The sequence below is a fragment of the Lynx rufus genome, unplaced genomic scaffold, assembly GCF_022079265.1.
Source record: "Lynx rufus isolate CCGP_SWC_20201006 ecotype Redwood Valley unplaced genomic scaffold, mLynRuf1.p SCAF_3, whole genome shotgun sequence".
NCBI lineage: Eukaryota > Metazoa > Chordata > Mammalia > Carnivora > Felidae > Lynx > Lynx rufus.
In genome coordinates, this window is record NW_025814845.1 from 39,679,726 (window position 1) to 39,706,188 (window position 26,463).

The window sequence follows — 26,463 nt, forward strand, 5'->3', positions numbered from 1 at the left end:
TAAAAGCTGCCCTATTCTTTATGAGCCTGCAGTAACTCAGCTTTCACAAAGGAAGATTGGATCCATTCTACATGGCAGTAGCCTTATTTTTTATGCCCTGCAGCACTAGAAGTACTGTACTAGAGAGTATTTACCTCTTTACAGAGATGCCATTTATTTACATAGATGGCAATATGGTGTTGAACAATATAGGTTTTGGAAGTCTCCGATCTGGCTCAGAGTTTGGCTTCAGAATTCCCTAGTTTTGTGCTGCTAGGCAAGGTTCATAACTATTCTTTGAGACTGTTTCCCCTTTTACCAAATGGTGTTTAGATAGAGTTGTGAAGATTAAAACAGCAAGTGAATAGAACAATCAGCACAATTCTTGGCAGATAGAAATCAATAAAAAATGGTAGCCATTACTAGTTCCTCTAAAGTACCAAGTAAATTTGATGAAAATAGTGTATTTCTGAAAAATGATCCAAATTCCATTAATAGAAAAATTGTGAGAACTTTACATAAATAGCATCAAACCACGCATAATTTTCAAAAAGGAAATGATAAAGCCCAGTCTTAATTGTGAGAATATAAGGATTTAATTTTATTACATCCTTGTTAAATATTTTTCTCAATCAATAAATATTAAAAAGTATTATTTGTTTATCCTGTCAGTGGGGCTGAATTTCTGAATCATTAAACCCCCCCCCTTTTTTTTTTTTTAGTTTTATTTATTTGAGAGAGAGTACAAGTGGGGAAGGGGCAGAGAGAGAGGGGGAGAGAGAATCTGAAGCAGGTTCAGCATGGAGACTGTTGCAGGACTCAGTCTCATGAACCTTGAGACAGTGGCCTGAGCTGAAATCAAGAGACAGACGCTTAATCAACTGAGCCACTCAGGCGCCCTAAAACCTGTTGTTTAAGTTTATTTATTTTTGACAGAGACAGAGTGCGAGCATGAGCTGGGGAGGGGCAGAAAGAGAGGGAGACATAGAATCTGAAGCAGGCTCCAGGCTCCAAGCTGTCAGCACAGAGCCCGACGTGGGGCTCGAACTCACAAACCGTGAGATCATGACCTGGGCTGAAGTCGGATACTTAACCGACTGAGCCACCCAGGTGCCCCCAAAACCTGTTGTTTTCTTTTTTTAAGATTAAATTTTAGCAAAGTCTCAAGTATTCCGTTAGTCTCAAAGTTTTCTCTTATCTCGGAAATCAAGCTGAATTGATTGTGTTCACATTAAAAGTACTAGGAAGCTATATTTTTTTACAAGTGGGTATTAGGTTTAATATGTTTTCAGGTTAAAAGTCTGTTTTTGTATTATAAAGTTAAATTACAGAATTAAGGTTTATCATTATATGGTAGTTAAATGAAAGACATAATTCAGCCTTGATGTTTTGCATTTGCACCAAACTGTTAAAATTTAGAACTTATTTGCAACACATAAAAATACATTTTTCTTCAACAGTGGACATTCCTCTGGTTACGATAGTCGTTCTGCACGTGCTTTTCCATATGGCAATGGTAAGTATTATTTTTAGCTGCCCAGATTCAGTCTGAACCAGTATTTAAATATTTTTAAAGCAATAAAAACATACTTCTGTGGTTTAAAGTACTATCTTATAGAGCAATTAAAAAATATTAACTAAAGGAATAACTATGTCTTACATTCTAGGTTACTTTACAGAAGAATTTTCATTTTTTATCAACTGTACTCTTAAAAATTAGTAAATGGTGACAGCATGGATATTTGTACCTTGCCTTTTCCTAAAAGAATTTAGGATTTGTCAGCAAATTGTCTCAAATTTCGTTCATAATCTTTTTTCTTGCTTCAGGTCATCCAGCTAACTTTGTTCTCCTCTTCCCCTGTTTTTTTCTTCTAGATCATTTGGCTAGGTCTTCTTTCCTGTTCACTCTTTACAAAGTAATCCATTCTAGGGGCTTCTGATACCTCCTTCTGCTTAGATCTCTTGATCATCCATTCATTTATTTTAAAAGTGCTATGCACTGCACTAATTTTAGGGATACAGTAAGCTATAAACCCTTATCAAATTTATAGCCTGGTGAGGAACAGCCAGGTGACAGAAGAAGGTGTCATGGGAGCATAGTGGAGGGGGTCTCCCACTCCAGAAGGGGTGGAGAGGGAGATAATGTTATTTGAGATTGAAATCATGTTCAGAGGCATAGGGGTGAGAGAGAACCTGGTAGGCATGAACTGAAAGAAGTCTGGTGTGGCTGGAGTGTAGAGATTGCATGATGAATGTTTAGAGAGGAGACAGGAGGTTGTGCAAGGTGTGATAGCCATGCTGTATAGATTTTCAACCTTATTCAGAAGGCTGTGAGGAGCCATTTAGTTCTATGGTGAGCTATGAAATTGCTAGACTTACATTTGAAAAAGGTCCATGTTGGCTACTTACTGTGAGGAAATTGTGGATTTGTAGGGTGGATGGAAGGAGGAATGGCAAAAATGCTGCTTGATTTGGGGAACAAGGAACTACTGGAATAATCCGGGGAAGAAATGATGGTGTCTTGTATTCAGGTAGTACCACTGGGGATGGAGAACATTGAAATCCCCCAAAGGCATTTGCACAGTAGAAGTTATAAATCTTGGTAGTAGGTCAAGTGTCAGTCATCTACATCCATTTACCAGGTAGGTATCTGTATCGGGGTGTTGTACTGTCCTTCAGACCCACCTTGTCCAGACTACATGTATGCCCTTTATTCACATCAAAAGGTGGTTGTTTCTGTTGACTTGTTTTAGTGATTATACAGCCTTTTATTGGTTTGTTGGTGTGTTTATTAGTTCTTGCTGGGCTCCCAGGAAGTCCTGCTCCTTAGGTTGGAGTCTTACTTTTCCCTCTCATTATTTATGTGACTTTCATAGATCTTCAGCTATTAAACTTAGTGAGACTACATTAAAGCACCTTCGTCCTACCATTTAATAAACCCTCAAATATTAGCTGTGATTTTTATGATAATCCCCACCATCTCCAGCAAGCTCCGAGTTCTCTCTCTTTTCTGCACTTTGAGGCCGGGTAGCTTGATTGTTAAAGCACAGGCCCTGCAGTTAGCCTGGGGGTGGGTCCTGCATCTGTCTTATCCTTGTAACTTGGGATAACTTAAATAACCTAAATCCTTTTCCTCCTCTGTAAAATAAAGTTTGAGCATAAAGGGCTCAGCACAATGCCCATAATATGTAAGGCCTTGGCACCCATTACTTGTTTAATTATTTAAAATTTTACTTTTACCTTTTTTTAAGGCACTTGTCCTTTTCTTTTTCGTGAGATTCCTTGTATATTTGTTTCCATACACATAAACATGAGGACTGGCCCATATCAGAAGGAGTAAGACTTCATTCTTGAGTTTACCTATACAGTTTCCTTGTGGAAGATTTCATTATTTAGTATTTATTAAGCATTTAGCTTTTTCTCAAAGTAATATATGCAAATTTTTAATCAGTATATTAGCAAGAGTTTTCTTTTCACTCTTTCCAACCCCAACACCTCTCTCAGAAGCATTTTTTTAAAATATGAAGGACTTCTTTAGTAATAACAGTTATAAAACACATTGCAAAAATTAATGAGAAGAAAGGAGTTTTCTTCATCCTAATCAAACAAAGCTTTGGAATGAAGATGATGATACATCTTCCTCTGTGTTGGTAATTCTGTTTTACCTTTGTTAATTTATTTTAGGATTTTGTAATTTATCCTCAAACACTGCTTACTAATTTTTCTTGATGTGCATATTAATATATTAAGAATGTGCCCATGGCACCTGGGTGGCTCAGTCGATTGAGCGTCTGACTCTTAATTTTGGCTCAGGTCATGATCTCATGGTTCATGGGATTGAGCCCCATGTCAGGCTGTGCGGTAAAAGCGCAGAGCCTGCTTGGGATTGTCTGTCTGTCTCTCTCTCTCTCTCTCTCTCTCTCTCTCTCTCTCTCTCTCTCTGTCTTTCTCTCCCTCTCTCTCTTTCTCTCCCCCCCCTTCCCTCCTCCCCTCCCCTGCTCATGCACATTCACACACACTCTCTCTCAAAATGAATAAACTTAAATATATTGTGCTTATGAAGTAAGACCCAGTTAAAAAGTATTTTGGAGAAATATCAAAGAACTGCAGAGACCAGCATTTTTGATGCTTTTTAGTTCTTCTGATGGTCTGCATAGCATTTGTATATAAGCTTATCACTCTATTTCTTGATTTGTATAACTATAGATACCATCTGTTATCATCCTCTTATGATAGATGTGTATTTTGCTCACTTACCATCACTACCCCTCTCTTTTCCCCATCAGTGAAGTTATGACTATTTTTGTACCTCTTTCTGTTATCTACATGTCCTTGGTTTCATGTACTATCAAGTGCCTATCGCCAGGCAAATTTCCAGGTCTTCACCTCTTCTTCCCCCTTCGCCTGCCAGCTTTGGTCAGCCATACTTCTGCTTAGGAACATTTATATTCTGTCCTATAACCCAAACTATCTGTGCCCTGACAAATTTTTTATTCTGAAAGCTAAACAATAAACCATATTTACATTATTAGGACTATATAAATATTGTATAGAGATAATGATAATACTCAAGCCCTGCAAAGGAGAAAGTTCCAATGGCAAATAGAAATTACCTTTTTTTTTCTTAGACTTCATCAACTGTAAAATCATACTACATTTTAATTGGGTTCATATTTGGGGTGCCTGGGTGGTTTCCGTCAGTTAAGCATCCAACTCTTGGTTTCAGCTCAGGTCATGATCTCACAGTTCATGGGTTCAAGCACCGCATCAGGCTCTGCACTGACAGTGTGGGGCCTGCTTGGGATTCTCTCTCTCCCCTCTCTCTTGGTCCCTACCCTGCTTGTACTTGCTTGGTCTCAAAATAAATAAACTTAAAAAAATATAATTGGATTCACATTTGAACTGTGACTTTCTCCATCTCAAGGTTTTTTTCCCCAAAAATGTTTTCAGATTTTGTTTTTCATGTATGTCCTTAAGTCATCTGGTGTTCATTTTTGCCTGTGTTATAAGGTAATGATATAATTGTCCCAGTGTTATTTGTTGAATAGTTTATCCCCCTTGAGGGATTTATAATGTCCCATCCATCAGGTTTCCATGTACGCTTGAATCTGTTTCATGGCGTCTTAGACTTGACTAACTCCTTTGCTAATAATGCCACATTAGCTTAATTACTGAGTTTTATAGTAAATCTCCTATCTGGTTCAGCAAAATCTACCTACTCATTCTGTTTCAGAAGTATTCTGGTGCCATTGCTCTTACATATCCATTCTGAAATCAGCTTTGGAAGTTCCATGAACGACTGTTTTGAGATTTAGATTAGTGACTTTTATATTATGCTTACTTTAGACAAAACGCTGTTAACTCATGTAGTCCTGACAGCTTTTAAAGCAGGTGTACTGTTACTATTCCCATTTTATGGATGAAGTAATTGAAGAACAGCCAGATTAAGTGGTTTCCCTGGTACCACAGAATAAGTGGCAGAATCAGGAGCTGAAACCAGGCAGCCTGGCTCCAGAGTCCTTGCTGTTTCTAAACTAGATTGGAATTACATTGATGCTTAGATCATTTTGTGTGGAATTTGTATTTTACAGCATTGAGTCCATCAACGAACAAGGACTCTCTTCATTTATGGAGATGTTCTTTAATGTATTTCAATCAAGTGCTATAATTATCTTTACACAATTTTTGCACGTCTTTCGTTAGATTTAGTCATTGGTATCTAATGTTTTTGTTGTTTTAAGTGATATATTCATTCGAACTTCCTGTTTTGTATTTGCTTGTATTTAGAAATAGGATTGGTATTTGTTCTATTTATACATATAGTATGTATATAGTAATCAATAGGTATATTGATCTTGTAGCCAGTTATCTGTTGAACTCAGTATAATTTGTCTATAAAGGCTTTTTAGCCTGTAATACATATCTGCAGATAATGATTTTGTTACTTTTCAGATTCTTGCTTCCCTCCCTGTTTTTTGTTTGTTTGTTTGTTTTGTGGGAGGGTTCTTAACTGTTCTGACCAGCATCTCTTTATAATGTTGGAGTACTGAAAGTGGAGTTCTTGTCTTATAAGCCCCCCCCCCTTTATTTTTAAGGAAAATGCTTTTACATTTTTACTACCAGGCTTTTTTTGCTATTTGGTTTTTGATGGAGTCCTATATCAGATCAAGGAAAGTTTTCAAGAGCCTTTAAACTGAATGGATTTTGAGTTTTAATCAAATGCTTTCTGAGATAACCATACCGTTTTTCTTCTCTAATCTGCTAATGTGGTAAATTTCTAAATTTTTCTAACATCAAGTCACTGTTTATTTGCTAAGATAAACCTAACATGGTCATGATTAGTTATCTTTAACAAAATAATAATAAACATTGATTGATTTAGGATTTTGACATCTATGTTCATATGTAAGATTAGCCTATAATTTTTCTTTATTTGTATTGTCTTTAACTGGTTTGGGTATTAACAAGCCACGTGGGATAAGTTAGAGAATAATCTTTTTTTTCTATTCTTTGAAGTTTATATATTAGAATGGTCTGTACCTTATAAATTAGTAAAACTCAACTGTAAAAATGATCTAGTCTCTTGGGAAGGTTTCAAGTTACTGATCAATGTCTTTCATAGGGGAGCAGTGAAGATTTCTTTCCATTCTTGAGTCACGTTTTGGTAAATTATTGATTGATCATTTGAAATTAGTCCATTTCAGCTAAGTTTTTAAATGCATAGGTATAAAGTATATCCTCTGTATTCTTAATCTCTGTAACATCTGTAATTGTGGTTTTTTTTGGTTTTGATTATGTGGCCTCTTTTTTTCTTAATCTTGTCAGAATATTGTTATGTTTTGTCTAGTCTTCAAAAACCACCTTTCAGTTTTTTTTTTCTTATTCTATGGTTCTTTTCTATTCTACTTTATCTTTATTATCTCCTTTTTGTATGATTATTCTGTTTGTGTCTAAGTTCTTAAGCTTTAGCCTTCCATCTTTTCTAATGCATCTAATGTTTTTTAAGATTAAATTTCTCTCCAGAACAGTTTGCATCCCTGTACTTTTGATGTCATATTTTTATGTTCAGTTCCTAAATGATTTAAAATTTATTTTTTTTTACCCCTGCATTTTCGGAAATGTGTCTTTAATTTGAAATGTATAGAGATTAGGTTGTCTATTTTACTTATGAAAGTACATAATGTACTTTTATAAGTGTTTCATATGTGCTTGAGAAGAATGATTATTATTTAGCTGTTTTGGGCAGTATTCTGTTATATTCATTAAATCAAGCCTGTTAACAGTGTTTTGCTCAAATCTTCTATTATCTGTAGTGAAATTGTTTTGTCTGCTTATACTGGCAGTAATTGAGAGCAGTTATGTTAATCTTCCATGATCAAGGTGGATTTTTTTATTTCTATATATTCAAGCTATTTTACTCTCTAAAAATTTAAGCTTGTTTGTTAGCCAGCTGGAAGTTTAGTTCTGTCTCTTGGTGAGATGCATCGTCTGTTCCCTTTTTGTGGCCCTTTCTGTCCAGGTAATCCTTCTTTGTGAGTCTGCTTTGTTGTTAATCTAGCCTTTTCTGAAGAGCTACAGAGATTAGGGGGATTGGTATTTTCCTGTTCCTCCCATCTTTCTGCTTTCAACCATTTTGTTGTTTTCATGTCCTTTATGTTCAGAATATTAGAGGTTTTGTTTTTTTGTTTTCAGAGTTTTTCAAAGTACTAATCAAACTCTTTCGTTTAACTGGTGAATTCAGTCTCTTGAATTACTGTGATTATTGAACTGATCAAACTTGTCTTCTCTAACCCTCATCCTTTCCAGGTCTTTTTGAACTGAGTTTTTCAGATATTTTTTTAAATTCTATTTTTCCTTGTAGTGTTTTGAAATTATACATTTTGTTTCTATTATTTTAGTGGATACTTTTGGAATGTATTATGTATATATTTCATAGAAGTTCTTTTGGTGAAGTCTGTTAAAACTTCTCATTTAAAAAAAAATTTTTTTTAACGTGTATTCACTTTTGAGAGGGAGAGAGCATGCATGCGAAGGGGAAAGGGCAGTGAGGAAGACAGAGGATCCGAAGCCGGCTCCGTGCTGGGAGTGCAGAGCTTGATGCTGGGTTCAAACTCAGTGAAACATGAGATCATGACCTAGGCCGCAATCAAGTGTCAGCCGCTTAATCAACTGAGCCACCCAGGCGCCCCCACTTTTGCTCATTTTTGAATCTGTGAATGTCTTTGTTTCATTCTTATTCTTGAGATTTAATTTTGTTTAGGATATCTTTCTAGGTTGACCATTACTTTCTCTCAACACTTTGAAGATGTCTGGTTTATGTTTTTAGTATTGGAAAGTTTGTGGTGTATCTAATTCTGGTTCCTGTCTTTGTATGTTAGGGCTTTAAGGTTTGTTTCTGTATGTTACCTCAAACTATGGGTATTTACCATGCATTATTTCTCTTTTCTATTTATAACCTAGGTTTTCCATTATAATCTATAGATGAAACATTTTTGGTGGGAGTTTTGTCTTGTTTTTCAGTAGAGTTTTGTCTGTCTCATTTGTTTAAGTGCCATAACTTTTGTTTTGAATTGTTTCTGTCTTTTTCTTTAGTTGCCTTTCCCCACCTTCCTGGTTCTGCTCCTTCATGGCCTAGTCTTGTGGATACCAGCAAGCAGTGGGACTATTATGCAAGAAGAGAGAAAGACCGAGATAGAGACAGAGACCGAGACCGGGAGCGAGACCGTGATCGAGACAGAGAAAGAGAGCGCACCAGAGAGAGAGAGCGGGAGCGTGATCACAGTCCTACACCAAGTGTTTTTAACAGGTTTGTTGAACATGCAGGAATTCGTACACATGTATTTCATGTACACTTTAGAATTTATATTTGGTGCAAGGATGGAAAATCTAATTCACTTGGGAAAGGATTGCTTTAAGAGTAGTTAGTATAACCAATGAAAAGCATTAAGGCTTTTTAAATTCCTAGATGCTTTCCATTATGCAAAACAATAATCTTCAATTTGTTTACTTCTTCCTTAAAGGAATTTGAAAATATTTTTATCTTTTCATCTAAGATTTTTATCTTAAGTTTAAATAGTTGGCAAGAGATAATTTCCAGTATATTATAAACATTACAATTTTAAAATAAAATCACTCAAATTTTAAACATACCCAGTGGGTTAAGAGCATTATAGTGATTTGCTAAACCTCATCATCATATTTTGTAAAAATGCATGTAACAGACTCTCTTTTAACAGTTGGAAATTTCACATTTCTCTGTTTGAATTCTTATTTCTGAGCAACTTTCCCCAAAGAATTTTATTCCTCTGTAAAATATTTTTATTCTTGAATAAGTTTTTAAAAATGGATCATTCTATCCATTTTTCTTGCAGCATACCTATGGTAAGTTTAAATGTCTAAAAAATTTATGACTGTAAGATTAAGTATTTAAAAAAATTTTCCCCTCATTTTAATTATTACTTATTTAAATATATATAGATAGAGCAACCTTTGAAAATAATTTAGTGGAACTACATCCCTTAATATTATGGAGGACTTCCGCCCATCCCCAATTAAGTATATGTATTCATGAGTGAATATTACTGTGGCTAGGAAAAAACAGACTTTTCCATTAATTATGTTTCTTCTAAAAAAAATTATATATATATATATATATATATATATATATATATATATATAAGCCTTGTTCACATAAAATACTTAAATGAGAATTGATGGAATTTTGTTGTGGCTCTATCATTTAATTAATTGAGCACCTGTAGATTCAGTGATATGCCAGATTTACATAGGTAACCTGTCATCAAAACCATTATTATTTTTTTTAATGTTTATTTATTTTTGAGAGAGAGAGAGACAGCACTAGCACGAGAGAGGGAGACACAATCTGAAGCGGGCTCCAGGCTCTGAGCTGTCAGCAGGCACCCAGGTGCCCCTCATCAAAATTATTTTTAAGGATCTGTCGGCTCTATCAGCTATTCAACTTTCTTGAAAGCAGAGAACTGGAAACCTCCTGGTTTGTGAAAGTATTTGTTACTCAGTGTTAACTGTTTCCTTGGGGTGCCGTTACCAAGTCCGACACACTGGTGGACTAGAACAACAGTGTATCCTTTCTGCAGTTCTGGAGGCTACAGGTCTGATACCAAGGTGCCAGCCTATCTTCCTCATTTTCATAGGCTCTGAGGAATGATCTGTTCCATTTCTTGTAACTTCTGGTGGTTGTTAGCAGTCCTTGGTGTTTTTGGTTCTGAGATGCGTCACCCCAGTTTGTGTTTCTGTCTTCATGTCTCATCTTCCCTTCTGTGTCTCTGTCCAAATTTCTCTCTGTTTATAAGGATATCAGTCATTGGATTGGGGTGCAACCAAATCCAGTATGACCTCACCTTGACTTAATTACATCTGCAAAGACCCTGTTTCCAAAAATAGTCACATTCACAGATACAGGGGTTAGGGCTCAAACTCATCTTTTTCAGGGGGCAGGAGGAGACACAATTCAACCCAGTACATTCAGGAATTTAAACTGAGAAAACTAGAATTTATGAAAGAACACCAAAAGGGCTTTACTAAGACTTCTCAAAAAACTTCCAGTTATACTCGTTTAAAGTTACTTTTAGATGCATCTTTTTTTTTTTTTTAATTTTTTCAATGTTTATTTCAGAGAGAGACGGACAGACAGAGTGTGAGTGGGAAAAGGGCAGAGAGAGAGGGAGACACGGAATCCGAAGCAGGCTCCAGGCTCTGAGTTCTCGGCACAGAGCCCCCACGCGGGGCTTGAACTCACAAACTGCGAGATCATGGCCTGAGCCAAAGTCGGAGGCCCAACCAACTGAGCCACCTATGCGCCCCAGATGCATCTTTTTAAACTTAATATGCTCAGAAAGAATTGTTCATTTTAATACATCTTTGCAGATAGCCTTTAAAACAGACTTTGTTAAATATTTTCATGCAAACCTTGGAGTTGCAATTTTTCCTCATTCCATTTATGGAAAATAGCTACCGTATAACTTAATTGGTAAAAGACAGCTCTCATCAGTCCTGACAGCCAAATCACAAGTTTTTATCAGAAAAGAAGTCTGATTTCATTTTTTTGTTCACTTTAAATGTGTATAAGATGCTGCCCCTCAACACTTTTGATTTGCTTTTCTTCAGAGGGACTTCAGTGGATTTTGTTTGTTTGTTTGTTGTTTTAACTAGGTCAAGGAAAATTGTTTATGACTTCCACCACACTACTTTACATACAGTATATCTGAAGTTAGGACATCCCAGAAGACAGAATACTCCCATTTCTTACTCTGTATTTTATCCTTGACAGAAAAATGTGTCAGATAGGAAGACTGAAAGCCTTATAGAAGCTTTGTTATTCCTTGAATAAAATAGATCTGACATTAATATTTTAAATTAGATATCTAAAAAAAAATTTTTTTTTCATGTTTATTTTTGAGACAAAGAGTATGAATGGGGGAGGGTCAGAGAGAGGGAGACAGAGAATCCGAAGCAGGCTCCAGGCTCTGAGCTGTCAGCACAGAGCACAACGCAGGGCTCAAACTCACGGATTGTGAGATCATGACCTGAGCCAAAGTTGGATGTTTGAACCACCCAGGAGCCCCTTAAATTAGATATTTTTAATGCCATGATTGTTTTTGCACCCTGAGTCAATGTATCAGAGTAAAATTGGTAAAAGGAATGCCTTTTGTAAAGGGCTAGGAAGTTGATTGTGAGAGAAGAGATTGGAGAAGCGGCATGATGCTTTACCCGCTGGTATGTATCATTACGCAGTTCACGTTTAGGAAAGTTTCTGGAAGTTGTGGGTGGCAGTCGATGCCTCAGAACGTTTTGTGCCACTGGAAAGAATTCATACGCTGACGTGGTACTGGCACGTGTGCTAGTCTAGAGAATAATTCAGAATTCTCCTAATGATCCACAGGTCCCAGGCCAGTACACCTTCCTACACTTTAGAACACCCAGTTCTCTCTCAAGCCAATATATCCCATGTTTTAGCTATGCTGAACTAGATGGTATTTTGGAAATCCCCCATAGTTCCATACTCGTTCATGTTGTTCCTGTCTTCTGTGAACTTTTCTGAACCCCCCAAAAAATGGAATTATTTCCTTCACTTGCTCTCTAAGTATTTAGCGTATCTTCTTTAAAGCATGTCTTTCTTAGCAAGCCTCTCTAAGGGTGTTGGCCACCATCTTCCATTTCTGTATTCTCAGCACTTTGTATAGTTAATGCCTAACATGCAATGATAAAATGCCATACGTTGCAGGGGAGGAAGATGAATATAGTAAAGACAGTTCTGAAAGCTGTTGTGTGAAACTCTGTTTTAGCTAGGCAGATTTTGAAATTAAGAAAAATCAAACTTTATCATTAGGAAAGCATTAATTTTAGCATCTCGTTAAAATATCAGTCTTGGTGGGGTGCCTGGGCAGCTTAGTCAGTTAAGCATCCGACTTTGGCACAGGTCATGATCTCACAGTTTAGAGTTAAAGCCCTGCATGGAACTACCATCAGCACAGAGCCCGCTTCAGATCCTATGTCCCTCCACCCCTTCTGTGCCCCTGCATATGCATGCACACACACACTCTGTCTCTCAAAAATAAACATTTAAAAAATATATATACAGTCTTGGTACCATCACAATATAGAATGAAATGAGTCAAAATAACTTTTTTTATACCAGCTATTTTTATGGATGGGATAAATGTACATAGACAGTTTTCTGATTTTGCTAGATCAGTTAAGGATGTGAGCATATACTTGATTCAGGCAGCATTTGTTTTGTTAGATGTGATCATGTAATTATAGACTTCTTACTCCAAAAAGGTCCTTAGGGATTATCTAATCTAAATTTTGACTTGGCAGATGAGGAAATGGATGTGTGAAGAACTTAAGACAACGGTAGAGAGCTATATGGGCTACTGAAAAAAGCGGTTGAGATATTACTTAAAATCCTTTTTAGTCTTGAAATTAGTTAAATTCTGTTACTTTTTATTTTTCTTATTACTCTGTATGCACTTTCTTTATCGGTGGGTGGAGGTGATTCATTCATTCATGTAACTGACATTTTCTGATCCCTGTTATATGCCAGGAACAGAGCTATGTGCTAAGGATACAGAAATACTCACACACTATCCTTACAGATTTAAGCATGCAATGTTGTCAAGGGGACTAGGACGGGTTAGTAGTTTTAAGCGTTACCTAAAAAAAAGTGCCATAAGAAACAATAGGATTTATTCATCTTTTATTTATTCATCTTTTTCCTTCCTATAGCTCCTAATAGTGACTGTAGGAGCTGATAACATTTTATTAAGTATAAATAAGTAAAGGTTGATACAATAAGTATGTGTGTAGGTTTTGTGTTTCAGTATGAATATAGTGCGATGGGATATGTGCTGTTAACCTTGACCACATAGTGCATAATTCTGTTACATTCAAGAGCATTACTTTCAGGCAATGAATTGTTTCCCTTTTTAAAAAAATTTTTTTTTTTGTTTATTTGAGAGAGAGAGGGAGAGCATGAGCAGGAGGAGGGCAGAGAGAGAGGGAGACACAGAATCCGGAGCAGGCTCCAGGCTCTGAGCTGTCAGCACAGAGCCTGATGTGGGGATCGAACTCATAAAACGTGAGATCATGACCTGAGTTGAAGTCGGACGCTTAAGTGACTGAGCCACCCAGGCGCCCCAGAAGCTGAATTTTTTCTAATGTAATTCAAATGGATATATTTGAGATAGCACAGTTATTTCTAGAATGTACATGTTCACAAGGTGCTGAATGTAAACTTGATATACGTAAGAAGACTAAATTGAATTGCTTTGCTAGAGTTCATAAATTCTTTGTGTAAATAATACATTTATAGAATATTTGAGGCTAAATTCTCTGATTCTTCAGTTTCAAATACACGCATGCACAGATGTTACTCAGTTTTTATGGAGACTTAAAACGATTAATAGTTAAACCACATTTGATTTTCATATTGGTAAGCTATAGGGCATCAGGAGTCAGTGTTTACCAAAATCTGACTAAAAGTTCAAGGACAGAGCAGCAAAAGATGGAGGAATTTTGTGTTGTTCTGGATTATCCCAGGAATAGTGTTCTCTGGAAAACCCCAGTGAAGTATAAAAGGGCCATTTTTCCTAAAGACTGACATTTTGAAATAAGGCATGTAGTGTGTGTTATCTTACAAATTACAGGGTCATTGTTTTGAAAATTATAGACCAGTCTCAACATCTGTTTTTTAGGCTGCTTAAGTGTGGGCCCGAAAGAAGGCTGGTCATTTTATGGTGTTTGAAGTGAGCTGTAATGATTTCCAGGCCTAGAGAAACCTTTGCGCCACAGCTGCTTATCAGAGAAGGGGACGGAAGGACAGATCCTCATTATGTTCTGTGTGTGAGGCCGAATCTTCCGACACCACATCCTGTGGCTGTCTTCAGAATCTTAGGGGCCTCACAGCTAACAAGAGTTGGTGTTAGGATGAGAGAGAAAAGAGGGTTACAAATGACAAATTGCAATAATTGACCTTAGTTATTTTTATGTAAACCCAATACAAAGAAGGCATTTTTATGGAGGATACTATTTATGATAATCGTTTGTCATGGTTATTCCCCTTCAGAAACATTATGAGTCAGTCACTTTTATGAAAAAGGCTCTGCTTCTAAAAAATTGAGCACTGAATTGACTGAAGATGGGGAGAGCCTGCATGTTAGCTGCCATTTATTGAGGGCCCACTGTTGTGCCAGTTCTCCGACAACCTTGAAAATGACACTTGCCAGTTTTACAGATGAGAAAACAGGTCCAGAGAGGTTAACTAATTTACCCTGGGTCACACATTTAGTCAGTAGCAGGATCAGGATGTGGTCCTTGGTCTGTTCTGCACTTCCTGTCTTAATGCAGCGCAGCATTGCATTTCAGGCCCCATGCTTCCACTGTCCAAATACAGAGTATATGTTTATGGTCAGAAAATGTGGATCCATGTGGGTACACACAGTATACTTTTTTTAGTAAGTTTTTGAAATGTTTACTGTATCTTGGGCAGGAAGAACTTGGTCAATAATAGGAGACGTTAGTTGTAGCACTACTGAATCATTACTTTTGGTAGGAGACCATAATTAAGTTGACTTTTTCTTTCATGTGGCTCATACTTTTAACTGATTCTGTGTCCTGTTACTTTTACTCATATACCTTAACATCTCGATGCGTCATGCAAGTTACTGATTTAATAATTTGTATTAGACCTTTCTAGAAACCAGAGCCCTTTAGTGTGTAGTGTTCTAGAAGATATTTTTATTCTAAGGGAGTTTACTGGTAATAGGTTGTAGAAAGTGTTGACCTCTGTGAACAACAACCAAAAAAAGATTGGAAAGATTAAGAGAAAGCTGGAGGGAAGACTGTAAGTGAAGAGACGCAAAAAGAGGACCAGTCTAGAGAGGTTAAAAAAAAAAAAGAGACTACCGTCCAACTCTAGCCATGAGTCCTAGCTTCACCAGTCCGTTCGATCTAAAGTCAGGAAATGGAGCTGCAGCAGAGGTGTGTGCACTTGCTGTCGTCCAGGGGACTCTGCCCGTCCCCAGCCACACACGTACCCAGAGTATTAAGCAATTGGGATGTCAGACTGTGTGTCCACAAGCAGTTCTGCCTGCATTGTATGTGGATATTGTGGAAGCTGCTCTGATGTCCTTCTGTTCTTCAGGCTTACATACTTCTTCATGAGATGAATGTATTCTTCATGTGATTGAAGAACTTAAGCACTTTAATCTACTTTCCACTTGTAGCCATTGTGAGCCAGGTATCTTTACTTATAAAATCTTGGGCACACAGAGATTCTAAAAATATAAGAGTTTTGGTTGGAAAGCTAAGATACACAAACATGCTTTTAATTTTAAAAGGAACAAAAGAAAATGAAGCCAATGAAATTTTAAATTTGTTATTGCTCCCAGTTTTTTGGGGAAAAAACCCTCATTGTTACATAAAATTTCTAAATAACTGTGAAAGCACAAAACAAAATTGGACCTTTAACATGTAATTGTTTTATATTAGATCTAGTAATAATTGGGGAATGGCATCGTTTTCCTCAGTTCAACAAATGTATTTTGCATCTATTCTGTATAAGATGCTAATAACAACAACATGGAGGCTTCTGGCTTAGACTCAATTAGTCCAGTTGTCATGAAAAGTTTTTATTCCAATTTCAGTGACGAAGAACGATACAGATACAGGGAGTATGCGGAAAGAGGGTATGAGCGTCACAGAGCAAGTCGAGAGAAAGAAGAACGACACAGAGAGAGACGACACAGAGAGAAGGAGGACACCAGACACAAGTCATCTCGCAGGTTTGCTCTCTTATAGTGAGTCACTTGGAAGCCAAGAGACGTTGGTGTGACGTTGGAAAGTTAAACATTTCCAAATAACTGGTAGACCATATGTGTTCCTCGTTGGAGGATTAAGAATAAGGTGTTGAAATAGTTGGTTCTTATAGGCTCAACAGAGGTTTTGAAATCTAACAAGACTGCATTTAATACCCATAGACTTGCTGCATTGTCTTGTTGGGAGAGGGTTTTGTTTAGCATGTGAACCAGTAATAGTCTTAAAAAATTCTTTTATGCCTATTTGCCCAAAGTCAACCCTGGAAATAATTTCCTTTTATGATTTAGTGCTTCCATTTCTAATTTGTAAAAGTTTTTCTGAATAAAGTATATGGGCTCTGAGACTTCAGGATAATATCAGGCAGGGGAGCTTGTAATGTAAATATAATCTGTATAAAAATTACGGAAACTGATTACTTCTCAAAATGTGCTTGAGAAAAAGAATGGTTTATTTAAAACCCAGTATTGAGAATTTACCTAGAATTTACCTAGACAAAGTGGGGTTTTTTTCTCACTACTTAAGAACACACCTTTTTTTTCTTCAGTAATAGTAGACGTCGCCATGAAAGTGAAGAAGGAGACAGTCACAGGAGACACAAGCACAAAAAATCTAAAAGAAGCAAAGAAGGAAAGGAAGCTGGCAGTGAGCCTGCCCCCGAACAGGAGAGCACCGAAGCTGCACCTGCCGAATAGGCGTGGCTAAGGCCTTGTGTGTCTGTCAGGGCCAGAAGTGTACCATAAATCTTGTTATTTTTCTGGATGATGTTTAAGAAATTTACCTTTAATCTTGTTCTGTTAGTATGAAAAGTTAACTTTTTCTCAAAATAAAAGAGTGAATTTTTCATGTTAAGTTAAAAATCTTTGTCTTGTAATATTTAAAAAAAATAAAGACAGCAATGACTTTGTATCCAAGAAAGTAATGTGAATGAGTCACTCAGCAGGGAATTTTAAAGAGCTGTGTACATACACAGTATCTGATGAAGGTCAGGGTTCCACCTCGGCCATCATTTTCTTGAGTTAATCAAATACCAGTCTCTTAAGAGATGGCGCCACAACAGGCACCTCTGAGTCTAAAAGTTAAGGGCAGTCTTTGTCAGCACTGCTGCGGCTGAAGACCTCAAGACACGGTCTTGATCTCACAACTTTTTGATGGGTTTTCAGTGGAACTAAATGGGGAACTTTTATATCCAAATTAGTAGAATCTACAGGCCTTTGGGTGGTGTCTGAAATAACCTGCCCGAAGTGTAGTTTCTAGAGCAGGCACGTGGACAGATACCCGTCACTGTGACACAAAGTTGAACTGCTTCACGGCTATCTGCAGGAGCCAGGGTCAAGCTGGTTTGGCCTTTCTTGATGCTTTTTCCAAGGCTCATTGGTTGAGCAGCACGTGGAGTTTTTACATAGTTACTAGCTAATTGTGAATGAAAAGACAAGAGCTTTGCATTAGTCATTTCCTATTAAATCTAAGAATACAGGTTTATAATAGTCTGTGAGCATTTTTAGGGATAAGCCTTAGGATGTATTTGTCAGTCATGGTAACAACATGGTTTTGAGAGAATCCGTTACTAGGATCCTGTAAGTAGTGGTAGTAGAAATGAACTTAACATCACATACTAAAAGACAATTATAATTTGAAAAATATTTATTTCTCATTTGATGAACAGTTTCTTCACCAGTGCACTTTTAAAATCCTCTGGCTGTAAATTGGTTTTTAAATGTCCATAATGTACACTTTACACGCCTCAGCATATACCAAATTTTTAATTATAGGATTTGAATTCAGTGGGGCATACAAATTATCTCAGCCATGTAAGAGCTTTTTAATGAATAGAAAAATATAAACAGAGTTGTAATGTGAAATCCTCCACGCTGAATAAGAACTATTACTAATGTTTATATTTTGAGAATTACATTTTCGGAGGTGTAATGGACTTTCATCAGATCACACTTTCCTGACATTAGTTTACATTTTTACAGTCTATCCTTTAAATATAAAAATTGACAAGATAAATACATTGTTTCAACTTAGCTTATTTGTGGTTTTCTGTTTTCCTACGACCCATCATTGGTTCTATAAAAAAGTGCCAGGCCAAGAAACAATAGTAAGAGTAATTTTTCCTTTAAGTTCCTTCAGCATCCTTGCCAAGCAAGCATGAATCATTCCTGATGTACTTCTACCGTTGACAGCCAGAAGAATGTCACCACATCTAAAAAACATAAAACAACCCATGATTAACATTTTGGTCTGTAGCTAAGGTTAATGCAAGTGTATCTGGTGGTCCTAGCTCTTACTACATCTGTCAATCTTAATTATATAAAATTCTAAAAAAACCTTCTAATGAAGGCTTTTCCCCCTCCTCACTTGAATTCTGCACACACTCTCCATTCAGCTTCTGTTAGAAAGGATGCTAAAAGTATGGGAAATTGCTGTATGGGACCAGGGAATTCTTAGAAATTGAATGCTATGTAAATTTTTCTTACCAATAAAACAAGGTATGTAATACATGCGATATTTCTAATGGGGCCATGCTTTTGCATATATAAAACACTGGAAATAAGCCATCATTATTACCTAATTCTTCCATCATTGTATGCTGGTGTTCCTTCAACAATGGACTTAATAAAAAAAGGTTTGTCCCCAATGTATTCTTCGTAACCTCCTACAATGCAGAAGCCCAGACTCCCAGCTGTGTTTCTTCGTAATATGACATCTTTACAGTTATACAGGTACCTGAAATAGAATGTAAGCAATTTGTCTGCACAGATCGGTTGAACTCTTAGTAATAATTAGGATTCATCTCCCGTGCCCTTTATTGGCATTTTTCAGACTAGCATTGGATAGGTCTTACTCAAAATTGTCATAGCCCAGTGACGTTTTGTGCTGTTAGCTGGCTTTTTCCAGTTGAACTGTTTCCCGTTGCTAAACACCCCTTAAAAAATACTATTATGTTCTGTTTACATGTTTAGTGGGAAAAATAAGCCTATTTTTGGCTTAAAGATTCAGTGTCTCAATTTATATTAAAAAGTTGGAAATGCCTAAATCCTTATTGATGAGCCAATTCAAGCCTACTTAGCGACATATTTTTATTTACTTATGGATATAATTTTAATGCAGACAAAAATCCTTTAAATGATTAATCTCCGTGAAAAAAAATTTAAACCTAACCCTAACTTGCCAAAGTTTTGACTCTTGAAATAATACCAGTTTAAATGTAGCTCTACATGCTTGACAGGTTATAGAGAAGTATGCAGGCATAAAGTGAATGGAAATCGAGGTACTTTTAGAGATTAGAAGAATCACAAGGGAGGAGAAAAAGTAAACCGAATAGCAAGGTACAGAAGGAATGGGAGAAGGAGAGGCCACAGGTCTTCTGTGAATGGGCACAATCCTCATAGAGGTTAGAGGGAAGGAACTATTTGGTGACAGCTGGACCAGTGTTGACACAGGTGCAAAGCAAGTGCAAACTGTGTTACAGTTGTGACAGGTTGTGTGTCAGGAACTGGATTGGACTAAAACCCCCCAGTTGAGGAACTGGTTTAAAAGAAAGCATTTTCATATTGGTAAAAATCAAGATATGATTGTTTTGTTTATAAGCTGTACCTTAAAATATTAACTGCCTTTTGGAAAACCAATAAACTGTCTCATGTGAAAGGTTTTGTTAAGTGATGACGTTGGTCATTCTATTTGTTACTGACCTTGCTAATCAGTGTAAATGTGACTTCATGACGTTGCTGATTCCAACTTAAAATAAGCTTTGACTTTGGTGGATAACTTTAAAATGTAGTGGTAAAATTCAACTCTGTTTTGTTTTGTATCTGTTGTCACACATAATTTACAGTAATTTCTTTCACTGATAGCTGAAAAATAACAATTTTCTTTTAATAAAACAACAACCATATTTTGATTGCAAAATATTCATCTGCTGTATTTCACAGGAAGACCTCTGGTGTGAAACATTCACCCTGTAGGATCTGTGGCGTGTTAGATACCACATTTGCATGGCGGTTCACTGACTAGCTCATACACAACGCAGGTAACTGACAGTTCTCCAGACACCCCACGGCATTACATTCCTACCTGTGCCCAGTACTGGGGGGAAAGCAGATGAAGAATTCACTGATTCCTACCCAAGGTCATCAGCAAATATCTGTTACCATTTCCCAGCCATCATTCCTTAAAACATATAAATGGGTACCTAGAGCAATACTTGAAACAGTATTTTTCATTCTTTGACTATTGGATTTTTTCATGGAGTATCACCTTGGATCTTTAATTTTTATTGAATATTTGATTTCATGTGGACAAGCTATAAACCTCACCATCTAAAAATTCTGTTCTAGTGTAAAAGTTTGAACATAACGTGAATGAATTGTGTCTATTTTCCTAGACTCTTGTTTTGATACTGGAGAGAAAGTATCGGGATCATCTTTTAGATGTTTATTGAGCGTACCACATTCTGGGCACTTGGGGTATCAGTGAACAGACAAAAACCCCTGACCACTCTGCCATGCATTCACGTAGATGGCAATGTTACTGAGAGATTTTTCACTAAGTACTTTCCTTACTTTTGTGTTGAGTAGTTTAACTTTGTAGCATAAGAAAGTACTGTAAACCCCTTCAAAATCAGACCTTGGTTAGTTGGAACTGAGGAGTACTGGGCATTTTTTTTCTCAAGTTAAATGATTTCACTCCCCATTGGGAAATGTGGAAGCTGGCTTTGGTCAATGATGCTGAGGATTTACCTTTGAGATATTAAGCGACTTTAAATTCTATAAACGTGAGTTTTCCTATTCTGAAACTCTCTAAATTTAGGGCTCATTGAAGAAGAGTTGGATAATTTAAAAAAATAGCAACGAGTTTAGTAATTTTCTCCCAGTGAGAAAATTACGGTTACCTTAATAAATAAACTCCATGTTAAGGACCATGGTGAAGTCTTGGGTTGCTCAAGAAGCTGTAAAATTTTGTTACACTGGCTGTTCCTTCTCAGTCTCCAAGGATTCCCCTTTTCTCAGCAGACCTCAGTGTTTCACTGAGCCCCTACACTACCAAAGGGTGGTTCTCAAAGTGTCTGGAGATCAAAAACTCCTTTTGCCTTTCAGGGAGTCCAGAGGTCAAAAAATAATTTTATCGTAATAGACATTATTTGCCGTTTTAAAAACTCTCATTTTTCTCATGAGCGTTTAAGCTCAGAGAACACAGGATGGGTGATCTGGCAACAGAGTGAATGCAGAGGTAGATGTGAGAGTCCAGTTATCTTCTGTTCTAGCCAAAGAGTAAAGAGGTTGGCAAAAAATACTGCTACTCTTCTCGCTATCTCACTCCGAAGTCTTTTCTGGGTTCCCACAGCACCCTGTGCCTGTATAATAGTAACACATATTAACTCATTTCTCCCCTATCCTACTGGTCCAGATGAGAGCATGTTTTGAAAGACTTCCAGATGTGGAGTGTGGCCCTGGGAGCCAACAGAAAACGAAGCAGAAGGTCTTTGGTGATTTCTGAGTCCCCTTGAGTTGAAGAGCATCTGATAAGTTGTAAAGCTGAGGGGTAATCCTGGAGTTGCCGCCTATGGTGTGACCCTCAAAGCCTCAACTCTGGCGCTTTACAGAGAATGTTCGCCAACCCCTGACTTCGACTTTTCCTAGAAAAACACACAAGGAACCGGTCACCGTGATTACCTCAGGGGAGTGGATCTGAGGGGACAGGCATGAGAGACTCACCCTGCACCCTTCTCCCCTTTGGTGCCTCAGATTTCTTCTGTGATTATATTACTGTGAGGGGACGAGGGGCCAAAGGAAACTAAGGGCCTCCAGGGTGACCGAAGACCAGTGTTGTCTGTGCTGGCATCATTTCGCACTTCCTGTCTACTTCTTTTAAAGGAAATGAACCAAATCCAGACTACACTTCTGGCGGGAGCAGAGAATCGCTGCCTCAGGCCAGGTGACCAAAAAAATGGAGAGAAAGCCACTCGGTTGGTTACATTTGGAGTAAAAGCATCTCGCATTTGTCCTGTCTACCATGAATGAGGAACTCTGATAGATGATGAATAGCTTTCAAGCACGCAAAAACAAAAAACAAACAAAAAAAACCTGCTTTCATAGACTCCAGTTTCAGAAAGATTAAAAAATGTTAGTTCAAGTAACTCTTCTTCCACTCAGGCTCAGTCCAAAATGCTTGCAGATTTTCAAACTGCCTCAATGCTCAATTTTCAACTGTTTAAAAATGTCCTTATTTTAAAAATAATCAACTAGGAAAGTCTCGAAAAGGAATCTAGGTCAGTGTATCTGAGGCAGGGATGTTTTTTAAAACCTCATTTGAAATTTGAAAAAAAAAAAAAAAAAAAGACAAAGAGACCGTCCTATCTCCACCCTCAAGAAAAATGTCCTAAAACCAAACACCCTACTTTTATTCATTAAATCTAACGGCAGCATTTCATCTTCAGTGACTCTAATATTTAACATTTACATCACGCAGTTGGAATTTGTAAGGCAATCCTTTGAAGGTCAAGAGTTTGTGCTCTGCTGCAGGTGTGCAAACCCCAATTTATCTGTTCTTCAAAAATTTAACTTCTGCATCTAGCCATTTACAATGTCCTTAAAAACTGTCCTGACGTGTCTGTGCGAGACAATTTAATGGTTTCACATAAGACTCCGGTTACGTCTCACTGAAATGACAACCCGGCTGCTCCCTGAAGTTTTCTAGAACTTTACAAGAGTAGGAACTAGAGAGTCTTGAGACATGCCCCTCAACCAGCACATGCTTCAACATCCGGGTACACACAAGATGTTCTGCTGAAGGGTTTTACCTCTGCAAGTTCTGAGGATTCCACTAGCAAAGTAAGGGAAGGTTCCAGAGTGGAGGAGCCTGGTTGGGTTTTAGCCCTCTGCCCCCGTCAGCCGAGCTCTCTCTGCTGCATGAGCCATACAACGTACAAGGGCAGCAGCCCAGGAGCTTCTCAACGTGAGTATCTAACGATGTTTCCACATCCAGGCTTTCATCCTGCTCTGGGATTTCCGCATGCATTTTCAGTAACAGAAGGGAGGACAGACTTCTTTCAAATGGTCTCACAATCAAACGTGGGGCTCACAAGGATGCTAGTGCCACGAACGTGGCTAGTGCCGAGAGAGTAAGAGTGGTCCGGGAAATGCAACGGTTTCCTCCCACATCTCCGCAAGGATGTCAAGTTGGGACTCACCGTGGTAATTCCAGCCACATGATCCAGGACGGGGACCAGTCTCTGGCCGGGGCTACGTTGTGGTTGGAGTCCAGGGCTGCTGGGCTGCTGCTCGCTTCCTCGGGTTCACGTTCTTTGACTTCCAAAGCTTTCAGGACCACCAAGGAGGATGTGCTTTTCAATAATGCAACTGCCTCACTCCGGCTGACCTCTGTTAGTTCAATCCCGTTCACGTTTAACAAAATGTCACCTGATGGCCAGAGAAGCAGAAGCTATCTTTAGTGAGAGCGCAAATAGGAACTTCTAGAAAAGTGCAAAGGGGCAGGGGCTGACTGCGATGTGGGGAGGTGAGGAGGGTGAAGGGCCATGTCATTAGCCTCCTGCACTGACGTGAGGCTGAGTTCTCCAACAGCAAAATGGCTAGCGTGTGGGTGTTTCACGGCACTGGGAAGTTATGTTGGGAGGTTTCTAAAGCATACTCGTTAGTGTTTGGTTGTTGCCTTTAAAAAACAAAAAGCAGGGGTGCCTGGGTGGCTCAGTCGGTTAAGCGTCCGACTTCGGCTCAGGTCACGATCTCACAGTTTACGAGTTCAAGCCCCGTGTCGGGCTCTGTGCTGACAGCTCAGAGCCTGGAGCCTGCTTCACATTCTGTCTCCCTCTCTCTCTGCCCCTTCCCTGCTCATGCTGTGTCTCTGTCTCAAAAAATAAAATAAACATTAAAAAAAAAATTTTAAAAACAAAAAGGGAAAGCAGGTAGACAAATTAGCTTCGTTTACCATTTAATCAAAGAAAACCTACTTTTTCACTCTTGTTTCTCGGTTTTAGCACAAGAGAGAGCATTTGGCAAAAGCTCCAAGTACCCACATGGAGCCTGGCATGTGGTGGGCACCCAACAAATGTGGACTGCCTGAAGAAGAGACCACCCCTGAAAGGGTCTGGCACAGGAGAACACAGCAGTTAAGAAAAACGAGCTGGAGCGATGCTCTTAAAGCGGGGAAAGGAGTTAACATTGTGGTTCACTGCAAAGGTGATAGTAACTTCCATCAGTTAAGCACCTACTACGTGCAGGGCCATTTCCATACACCATCCCGCACAGTCCTCTGCTCGCATTCTCTCGCTAACAAGCCACTTCTTGGCGGACCTCATCACTCTCCACCCCGGTGCTTGGGTGAAAAAGAGCAAGAGAAACCAAAAGACATACTTCTCCTACCTCCAATTTCTATTCTTTGATCTCTCTCCTAATCTCCTGCCTCCTTTGACTCTCATCTTTTTCACACAGAATAACCATAGCAAGAGTAAAAAGATAGGAAGAGACAGATGGGAAAGGCTTGACCACCAGCCCAAGCCCTGCCTGACCCCAAAAGAAGCACTGTTAGGTTGGCCAAAGAAATCCCTTACCATGCCCTCCACCCCGCCCTGCCCCCACCCATGGCTCCTCAGGGTGAACAGCTGTACTTCAGGAACTTCACATGATCTCCTGAATCTGAATCTCCTTCAACGACTTAATTGCTCAACCATCTGAGCTACCCCTTCGTGGGAATTGACAATATTATTAAAGATACATATTTGGCATCACCTTCCTTCATTCAGAGTAACCCAAGACACATAAGGTTAAAATAATTAGGGGCGCCTGGGTGGCTCAGTCGGTTGAGCGTGCAGCTTCGACTCGGGTCATGATCTCACAGTCTGTGAGTTCGAGCCCCGCGTCGGGCTCTGTGCTGACGGCTCAGAGCCTGGAGCCTGCTTCTAATTCTGTGTCTCCCACTCTCCCTGTCCCTCCCCTACTTGCACTCTCTCTCTGTCTCAAAAATAAATAAACGTTAAAAACATTTTTTTAGATAATGAAACTTTTTTTTTTTTTACCAGTGGAAAAGAACCTAGCATGGTACTTTCATGATAAATATTACTTCATGGTAAATAATGTAAATGGTAAATATTCATTGGCTCAAAATCCATGAAAGTATTTCTCCCATCCAACCCATGAAATGGAACAATTCATGAATAGGTTCATCACAGGATCAATCCGGCAAAAGAATCACTTAGAAAGAATGGAACCAAATTATGCCATTTAGTCGAGGCCACTTGCTCATAACTGTAGAACTTCTCCATCACTTCTTGGCATAGTTTGCAGGTGCCCACTTTATTAGCAAGCCAAGGGGCCCACATCGACCCACATAAACTAAGAGGGGTGAAACCCAGTCCCGCAACTAAACCCAAACCAGTCAAGATCAATGGGTAACAGAGGTCCTGGGCAGATCAACGTCTCATTCTCTTGTTAATTCTGGAAGCAGTTACCTAACCCAGCAAGCATTTTTAACCCTCTGCTGCCCCAGTACTTTGTCTCTTTTTACCTGTTTTTATTCTTCCATCTCTGCTTATGACTCCTCCAGGCTCCACACTGATGACATAGATAGGCAAATCCCATTCCCTATGTGATGCTCCCCCTGCAACGGTCATGCCGAGAGATTCGCTGGGGTCTTTTCGGACACTTACCACCTTCTCGTGGCAAGTGACCACAGGATGGAGGGGCTAAAGGCACAGACAGAAAAACAAACACGGCATATCTGTTCACAAGTGGGTTTGCATTTCCTACATACAAAAGCTACCAAAGCTGGATAAATATCAGATGGTAGTCCTTGCCCTCACAGAGAAAGACGCGCTCAGACACCCCACACTTTGCCTCCACCCTCAACAGAGTTGCATTATCCCAAACTCTATAGGCTCAGAGAAAGTTTACATTTCAAATAGAAATGGAAACAAAAAAAAAAAAAAAAAGAAAAAGGAAGAGGAACAGGTTGGAAACCACTGCAGAAATATTAAGCACACAAAGTGAACGACATCCCAAATATTCCAAGTGACTCATTCATTCCTGATAGCAGGGAGTATTTCCGAAAACTCTTGTCATTCATGAGTATCAGGATTTTTTTCTAAATTAGAAAAAAGTATTTGCAACAACA

The 26,463-nt window shown here is 38.4% G+C and overlaps 2 protein-coding genes across 17 annotated transcripts in view; one reads left to right on the forward strand and one right to left on the reverse strand.

The window, feature by feature from the left end:
- The window catches only part of FIP1L1 (factor interacting with PAPOLA and CPSF1), an 81,520-nt gene extending 61,287 nt beyond the window's left edge, over positions 1-20,233 (forward strand). For all 16 annotated transcript variants that reach the window (XM_047090993.1, XM_047090994.1, XM_047090999.1 and 13 more), the window contains 4 exons: positions 1,440-1,495; positions 8,572-8,785; positions 16,164-16,301; positions 16,880-20,233. In XM_047090993.1, coding sequence (XP_046946949.1) covers positions 1,440-1,495; positions 8,572-8,785; positions 16,164-16,301; positions 16,880-17,027 — 556 coding nt within the window. In that variant the 3' untranslated portion in view covers positions 17,028-20,233. The remainder of the gene's footprint in view (positions 1-1,439; positions 1,496-8,571; positions 8,786-16,163; positions 16,302-16,879) is intronic.
- Positions 18,077-26,463, reverse strand: part of LNX1 (ligand of numb-protein X 1) — a 37,516-nt gene continuing 29,129 nt past the window's right edge. Inside the window, exons 7-10 of the mRNA XM_047092243.1 lie at positions 25,858-26,035; positions 23,528-23,756; positions 18,907-19,065; positions 18,077-18,541 (exon numbers count right to left, since the gene is read on the reverse strand). Coding sequence (XP_046948199.1) covers positions 18,406-18,541; positions 18,907-19,065; positions 23,528-23,756; positions 25,858-26,035 — 702 coding nt within the window. The 3' untranslated portion in view covers positions 18,077-18,405. The remainder of the gene's footprint in view (positions 18,542-18,906; positions 19,066-23,527; positions 23,757-25,857; positions 26,036-26,463) is intronic.